Source organism: Uncinocarpus reesii, genomic scaffold (assembly GCF_000003515.1).
Source record: "Uncinocarpus reesii 1704 scaffold_2 genomic scaffold, whole genome shotgun sequence".
Taxonomy (NCBI): Eukaryota; Fungi; Ascomycota; class Eurotiomycetes; order Onygenales; family Onygenaceae; genus Uncinocarpus; species Uncinocarpus reesii.
In genome coordinates this window covers 5,222,547-5,230,879 of record NW_003052499.1, presented here as the reverse complement: position 1 = coordinate 5,230,879, position 8,333 = coordinate 5,222,547, and the positions used below count along the sequence as shown (strand labels likewise).

At 51.6% G+C, this 8,333-nt stretch overlaps 3 protein-coding genes across 3 annotated transcripts; all 3 read right to left on the bottom strand.

The window, feature by feature from the left end:
- Positions 1–1,497: 1,497 nt before the first annotated feature.
- On the bottom strand, positions 1,498–2,318 carry UREG_04735 (uncharacterized protein; the record flags this gene model as incomplete). The annotated part of the gene is made up of 2 exons (XM_002545172.1): positions 1,498–1,880; positions 2,102–2,318. The coding sequence occupies 2 exons, from the start codon at positions 2,316–2,318 to the stop codon at positions 1,498–1,500; spliced, it is 600 nt and encodes a 199-aa protein (XP_002545218.1).
- A 1,059-nt stretch (positions 2,319–3,377) lies between these two features.
- On the bottom strand, positions 3,378–4,524 carry UREG_04734 (uncharacterized protein; the record flags this gene model as incomplete). Its single annotated transcript, XM_002545171.1, has 2 exons — positions 3,378–3,617; positions 3,703–4,524. 2 exons carry the CDS (start codon positions 4,522–4,524, stop codon positions 3,378–3,380), a joined length of 1,062 nt encoding a protein of 353 aa, XP_002545217.1.
- Positions 4,525–6,175: 1,651 nt separating this feature from the next.
- Positions 6,176–7,541, bottom strand: UREG_04733 (uncharacterized protein; the record flags this gene model as incomplete). The annotated part of the gene is made up of 2 exons (XM_002545170.1): positions 6,176–6,989; positions 7,072–7,541. The coding sequence occupies 2 exons, from the start codon at positions 7,539–7,541 to the stop codon at positions 6,176–6,178; spliced, it is 1,284 nt and encodes a 427-aa protein (XP_002545216.1).
- Between the last annotated feature and the right edge of the window lie 792 nt (positions 7,542–8,333).

The window sequence follows — 8,333 nt, the reverse complement described above, 5'->3', positions numbered from 1 at the left end:
GGAGTATGGAGATCTCGCAATGTAGTGGTTTTGTATGATATAACTAGATACGATAAATCATTCTGAGTAATCAGCTCAAATGCTTGGCAAGGTATTTAAACATGAAACTAGTGAGCACTTCAATTTTTGAGAGGTCACTGAGCATTGCTCTGCAGCTCGGGCGGTTTTACCTTGATCCGCCAAGATGTCAGAGGCTGACCGGACCAAGGCTATCCGTCGCTGTGTTGCCGAACTGAGGCGTTGCCTCAAAGACCGAGTAAATCTTGGTCCCCTTGAATCCTTGGCACACTTTCTCGCGTTTGCAGGCTTGAGTTTAGGGGTGATCTTGCAGGGGCAAGGGAGGCTGGTCTCTGCAGCCCTACAGGTTAAGGACCACGAAGCAGCGCCGAAGGCTGGGGAAAAGCCCCTCTACTGAAAGACCGAAATATATGGCGGTGACCTCCGTACTCAGATACGTTCAAGCAATTAAAGGCGGTATAAGTAACCCAGTTTATCAAATAGTGAACTCGAGTAATTTAACTTATCATTGAAACAAAGAGTAGCTCTACGCTGAACCACATCTAGGATCTTTCAATCTACCACCGAACTGTAATCACTGGCCCCTTTCCCACCTGTTTCCATTTCTCATTTGTTCTTGAGCTCCACGGTGAACGGATCCGCGCCCGGCTCAGCAAACAACAGAAGTAATCCCGCTGGTCATCGGAGTTCTGGTCCCATGGGAGGATAAACTTTCTGCCAACAACTTCAATTAGCCTGGCATTGGCAGCTTCAATGTGGAAGCACTGAATCTTGATAGCAAGACTGTAATCGAGTTTCGGGATCCTGAGGCAATGTGGGCTAGCTTGTTTAAAAGTAATCTTTTCGACGGCGATCTTAAAGAATGTCGAGTGAAGGTGCGAAGCTCGAAATCTTCAATCGGAGTTGGCCGTTCTCACTGCAAAAAGCTTCGTCTGCAAACAAGTACGGAGGTCGCCGCCATAAATCTTGGTCCCCTTGAATCCCTGGCACAATTTCGAGCGTTCGCAGGCTTGAGTTTAGGGGTGATCTTGCGGGGGCAAGGGGGGTTGGTCTCTGAGTCTGCAGCCCTACAAGTTAAGGATCACTAAGCAGCGCCGAAGGCTTAGGAGAGGCCCCCTATCCTGAAGGACCAAAACATATGGCGGCGACCTCCGTACGTATGTCCTCATATGTTTGCATACGCGGCGCAGAGTTGGGCATCACGTCGCAGTTGTGGCAGCTATTCAAATTGGAGCATCAGAGCAAAAGCCCACAAGCAGAATCCAAGTGGCGGCGCATAGGTAGTCTGTGTGACGGAAAGCTTAGTGCGGAGATAAGAGTCGCTCGCATCCACACATCCAGAAAAGGCGATAAGCTGCGGACCGAGGTCAAGGCATCAATTTGTAGGCTATTCATTTAATGCGAAACGTATCCGGAATGGAAGACACGCGGAGTGAAGGTCGCGAAAGAATGGCGTACCGCCTATCACTCATCTGTTGTTTAACGATGAGGCATGATGTTGGTGGTATTAAAGAAAATTCTGACGCTAGGCTTCCCACGGTTGGTGGTTTGGCCGGGTTTGTGGTACTTTGCTTTTATGGCTGCGATCTCTAGGTCTTTTCTGGGCACGAGGGTCCTTGCCGTTTCAACAGTTGTAAGGCCGGCTCGGATCTGTTGTCTGAAATAACAGACCTTCTTTCTGGCGCTGTAAAAAATGACTTTGTCAAATAGGTCGATGAAGAATTGATCCTCGACTGGAAGGCAACTGAGAACATCGTCGTGGAGGACGCTCAGCAGGTAGGAATATTGGATTTTAAAGTAGCACGTAATTTGACCGTTGAGCTCCTCATCACCATGTCGCTCAGCAAGGGCATCAATAATTGCTATCAAGTCAACAAGAAGTGTTAGCGCGGGCGTCAGATACGGCTGTATATATATGTCTTGCCAAAAGAAGAAAATGTACCCACCCCGAAGATAAACTAGCCTGGAGGGGAAACGGTACCCTGTGACGGGAACAAGAAATGCGGTTGTATTCCAGGATTCTGGACTCAAATCAAGATGCCAATAAGTTGCTGGAATTATGATGGTGCTTGTGGCCCAGTACCTGTCAGGACCATCGTCAGGTCCGGCTTCGTGAGGTAAAAACCGATAGCCAGGCCATCCTGTCGAACTTTCCTTGGTTGCACTGTCAAAGAACCGCTTGTGTGTCTGGGGCCACTCATCAAACCATGTGAAGCCAGGGCAGACCTGGCCAACTCCAGTTGTTCGTCTGCAACCGCGAGGTAGATGTCACTCAGGACCAAGGGACCACCAAGGGCCATAATGACAAGATCTCCAACCACACAGTACCTCACACCAGCTGCTTCAAGAACTTGAACAGGTGGAGAGATAGTTGAGTCCAGGCGAGGGAACCACACTTCATAGTCGGCCATTGTAATGTTTGGCTCAGTGAGTTCAAGCAGTTGTTGTCAAGTGTCTGAGAGATCAGTCCTCTCTGATGTGGATGCGCTACGAAAGAATCGGCATTATTAGACAACCAGCCAAGTTAGTTAGTTAGTTAGTTACTAGTCAGCATATTTACGTGAACTCCACACTTCCTTATGGGGTCTGCCCACAAGGGCACCACCTTCATCTTCTAGCCCGCGAAGAGCTGTAATGCGGGGATGCGGCGCCAACTCAGAACTGTCTGGATGCGCGAATCTCGATACTGTATGCCTGCCGTTGAAGATCATCCGGTTTGACCGTGATGACAGAGTCCTTATCAATACGTCTTGCGGGTTCAAGTTATTTTGGCTATCATTTTACGGAGATAGTTTGTCCGGCCGCCTCCACCATCGCCATCCACCTGCTCTTCACACAGGCGGCACTGATAAAACGGCTTCGATGTCATGGTTTCTGGATGGTTGCAACTACAAAGAAATGCTGCGCACCGGCTTTGGACCTCACGCGCTATACTCAAATCCATGGGTTATGATAACAAGCTATGCCGGATGACGGGGATTCTCTCTGCCAACTTGTCATGCTTGGTGCTCGCCTGCTCTCAAGTAGAGAGCCTAGCTCCGAGCCTAGTACCCTAGGCTAGAGAAACTGGGTAACTACAGGCCGGTGAGCCGTTGGAGATGCTGCTGTTGGTTTCGTGATTCGGGTTATTTTCAGTGAGAATAGCCTATGTTTTCCTATGTATCAGTGGCCACAATAAAACTTGGGGAGCCGTTATTCCACGCGTCCAAGATCACACGCTGCAGCTAGTCGCAGAAGTATTTCGATGGAGACTTGAAAGAGGAAATGCTATTATGGAGTAAAGTCTGTTTGATTGCGCGGACGCCTTATCTTCAACCACCCAGTTGCAATATCTCAGAACAAACCAAAACTGGTCCGAACTAAGCGGCCGCTGGCTTCCTGCCGTAGACAATATGCAAAACACAGTAGCTATGGACTCGCGGATTCTTCACATCTTTCCGCACGGCCGCCAAGAACACCTGAGTTTCTTCGTTACTCCAACCCAGCACGCGTGTGAAGAGGGCGAGCGAATACGATTCGATGGCCATCATCAACGAACACTGGTTGTATCTGCCAACCTCCTTCAAGAGCGGGTCAGCGGGCCATCCCGAGCACGGAACCTAAGCGTGAGGAGCGGTCAGTTAGTCAAAAGGCCTTTCTTTTCTTTAGCGTCAAGCAGGGGGGGTGGCAGAGAGGAAGGTCCACCTTGTAAACTTCCTCCTGCACGGATTCGAAACCAGCCTCAATCATCCTCTGTTTGTGCATCTCTGCAATATTCATCGGCTTCTTGAACATCTCGCTTGCCTCGTGCAACTTTTTAAGGAAGTCACAGAGGGTTGGCGCTAGCTTCATGGTGTCATCGTCCGATTTGAGCGTCACCTCAAACTCCTGCAACTCCACCCACCCGCCGGGTCGCACATTATCGTAGGCCTGGTTGAGCAACTTCGGCCAGTCAGTAATCGCGCCTCCCAAATCGCGGGCGTGGATGTAGTCAAAGGGCTGGTTCTGGCTAAACGACCACGGCGATTCCGCATCGTCGACGAAAAAGCGCAGGTTGGGGGGGATCCAAGTCGGTTGAATAGGGCTCAGATCAGTGCCGATGACTTCGGCGTCGGGGCGGGAATCCGCAAAATCAATCGCCCAAATGCCGGTGCCGGTGCCAACATCGAGAACCCGCAATGGCCCTCTGGGTAGCGGTGCTCGGGCGAGGGCGCCGTTCAGCATCAGGTTTCGCACATGGTGCAAGAGATCTTGCCGGTCCTGCTCCTGGTCATCGTTTGGAAGGACGTACTCCCCTTCACGGTACGAATGATACCTCCGGCCGTTTTCATATTTGTAGTCGCGCACTTCAGACAGCAACGATGCTGTATAGCTGGATGTATCCGAATTATCACCAAAGGTCGAATCCAAATCTTCCGTGTCCGGTTCGATAACGGTGGGATCTGACAGGGCTGGCACCTCGGGAATAATCTCTGGCTGGGTTTTTGGCTCGGAGCGAGCAGGGGGTGAAGAAGGCGGCGGACCCATGGTACCGTTTAAAGAAGCAGACGGCGAGGGAGGGAGAGACAATAACTATCGGATTTCTCGACAAGTGATGGAAGTTGAACGAGGCTGAATGAATATCAAGAAGAATTTGAATCATGCACCAAAAAGTCGACCATTGACGGGCTCGTCGGGCGCAACACAGCAAATCAGCAATCCCTGTCCTATATTTCCTCAATAGTGTCGTTGCAGGCCGTCCGACTCTTGACGGAGCGCTTAGGGCGAAAGTCAACGCGACGATTATCAGCTGCGACCCCGGATAGCGTCGTTCGCGGCGGGGCAATTTGTTCCGTCTCCGATCAAACATCCAGCAGCGGTGCCCTTTTTCCGTGTGCTCGAACAAAGGAGAGGGTTCACGGAGGCGAGGCTTCGGGCGGTTCTCGTCCAGCACGGCCCACGGGCTCCACGAGGGAGCGTCCGCACCGCACTAGCTAGCGGCCCGGGGTGTTCCATGGTGATCAACCCACAACGGCGACGTGTGCTGAGTGTCGAGTGGACAATTTGCACACACGCTAAGACGAGTGAAGCTGATGGTTCGTCTGCAACACAAGCCCATGTCACAGGCGGGCAGAACCAGACTTCGGCTATGATGCTGGGCTTCGACATAGCACACGCCACTCTAAAATTCAGGCCAGAGATTGGTTGGGCGTTGCAAAGAAGCGTTGCTCGTCACACAAAAGGGCGAGTCTCGAGAGCAGTCCGGTCGGTAGTTAACGATGTGCTTCCTGCTCGCTCGAGTGAAGGGTGAACACTGAAGAGAGGCTGTTCTCCGTAGTAATTAACTAAGAGCAGTGAGTGAAGACTAGAGGAGTGAGTGAACTCGAGTTTCGCACAAACCCGTCCAACTACTCCGTAGTCCCCCGGAGATCGTAAGTTAAAGAGAATCGAAAGGATTATTGGCACTATCAAGGTTGTTCCAACACTTGCCTCAGTCACTTTGATAACTAACTGGAAGATGCGACTCAAAGGCTCGAAGTGCGGCCATCCCAACTGCTGAGTCGGACATAATCTTGTCGTGCGACCCGTACTGCGCGATCTCTTCGCGGATGACTCCTTTGTTAAACCTCCAATCGTCCATCCACCGTGGCCCAAGTCGACTTTTCTTCTCTGCTTCTCCTGCTCAACCTTCTCAAACTTGGCCCCAGTGGGCCGTCGATGAGTTGACATGCCACAGCACAACGTCTGATTGGAGACGAGGGATACTGGCATCATACTCTTGCATGGAGTAGCGTGATATGGTATCTACCTCCGCTACCTTCATAGAACATTTATCCAAAATCTGGGATGAGGGAGCCTCATTTACAATACTCTATGTGTTTCTTTCCAGACTCCTGCTTCACTCCATTCGGGGATCTTGATCCGAACAGGGGCTTCGAACGATGCGCATCCCAATTGGATAGAGTTGATCAAAATGAACCAGGAAGAGGCAATGCATGGAGTCAGCATCAAATGCTCTAGAACTGTCGGCAGCTAGCCTTCAGAGCGAGGAATTGATCCTGCTGCGCTGGCGCTGGCGCTGAGCCCGGGCACTTTCATACCCCATACAATGGAAAATCATCTAAAGGAGCGTAGCCGGACCTGCAGATTTTGTATATACATTTCTTACTCCTTTCGTCGTGTCGCTGCACACTTTGGTCTAGGTGCAATCCCCATCATACTTGTGCTGCCGTCGCCTGCTCCTTCTTACCCAACGAGCGATCCACGCAACGGTTTTACTCGTCTCTCCCGCAACGCCGGGTTTATCAGGGCCATGTGGTTGGGGCACCACCGCAACACCCTCAAGCTGCTGCAAAATGACGTTGTCTTCTGGCCTAGCGAAATAGACGAGTGAATATCGGGGGCCAGCTCGTTGCTGCTCAGGGAGGATGCAAACGCGATGCACGCTGGCGCGGAGGACGCCAGAGGATAGCCTTGCAATCTGTTCACCCAGATGGATGATACAGTGCCCAGGAAGAGGCCCAGCCTTGATCCAGCGAATTGGAGGGCCGAATTCTCCGTCCTGATTTGTCCCGATTTCCTTGTCATGGGGATATGGTTGTCGAACTTCCAGCCCGCCTTTCCTGTTAAATAGCACGGTGATACTATTGGAATCCGAATGCTCGTCCAGCAAGACTTCATCGCCACGGTTAACTCGCGTTTCGCGGCTTGGTTGGATCTTGATCCACCGGACTTGATCTCCGCTGCAGGCTGACTGACGGTGCAGATTTTCCAGCGTGCCAGCGGGAAGTTTTAAAAGTGCTGTTAGGTGACGCAAAAGGATGGTGACAATGGTATGGGATAATTCGATATACGAATGAATGTGAGGGCAGGCGGATTGGATTGCGGAGGGCTGAGGAAGAATTGGCCGGGCGTTGGCTGCACTCCTCGGGCAGGGGATGGATAGAATGTCATCTTTTGAAACCGCATAAAATTCTTTCATGTCTCTCATTCGATTTTGATAGCCCTTGTACCTGGGAGCATAGCAAACCGTGTAAGCATCGCAATCGGAGGTATAAACATGGAGCAGTGGAGGATTTGTTTGAGGTGACGCACCCATAATAGCCACCAAACTTACACATGTCGTATTTTTCCTTTTCGCTGGAGGAAAGATTAAACAGCTGTTCTCCAAGCAAAAAGAGCCTATCGGCGTCTTCCAAAATATGGTTGCCGATCTCTGTCATCTGGAGATCCAGGTAGAAAGCACCGTGCTCTCGGCAAGCTTCCCCCAGACGCTGCAACTCCAACTGGTCATTTAACAGTAGTCTTGCTAGAGAGACACGAATCAAGGATCCCGTCGAGGACGCAGAAGGAGGGGGGAGGACGTTGCTGGAAATGGGAACCGGGAGGCTGGGAGAATCGCCATATTCGTCTCTGGAGCAGGATGTGTCGGGATGTCGGGTAGGGCCGTCGGCTGTGGCGCTCTCGCCGCTGTCGCGAGGGTCGTCCTTGTGTTGTAAAGAAATGCCGGAACCCGAGAAGCATATCAAGGGGAGAGATGGGAATCGGAGAGGACGGGCGACCATCACGACGGCATGCTTATCGTCGCTATCGATGATTCGTCCATCAACGGGAGTGAGTACGGATCTCGTCACAAAGACATCGCTAGAAAGATAGCTGGTGGAGGTGTGTGTGCGGTCGCATAACAACTAGGCCTTTCAATTCCTTGTCAGCGAAATTCCCACGAAGCAAGCAACGATGAATGGCTGAATCGACATACCGAGAATGCGTCGACCGGCGAGCAGTGGGTAGGACAAGTGGAAGGTATTTAAAAAAAAAAAAGCGCGACTTTGTCGAGATGAGACAAGATGGAATGGGTGGCAGGCGATCACAAGTTGGCTTGAGCCTGCCAGACTTGCCTTTCCCTGCAACAGTCCAACGACAAGGGTCGAGTGAAGGGGTCCGTTCACCAGAAGAACCGGCTCATGGTCCTTGTTCGCAGCGTGCGTCTTCCCATTCTTCAACTAACTACAGAGTCGAGCTGACCAGCGGTGGACACTTGTTGACACGGCTTCTAGTTATTGAACGATTCCGGCGGTTGGCGAGATGCGATACAGTGGACTTGGACTTCTCCTCCGGGTCTACAGCCCATCCGCCGCTCCATCCCAGCTCGTTTGCAGAGGTCTCAAAACCACCTCGCCGTCGCCAGCAACTACGCGCGATGACATAATCAGCAACAGCGCCAAGGCCAGAGTCCCCGCGCAAGTTGAACGCTGAAGGGATCAACGAGGAACAATCAATGTGTCTCGCATCAATCCCATCTTTTCAGGACAGTCTCCCCGGGAATTCAGCTCCATTGCTTCACTCCCGCGCTTCCT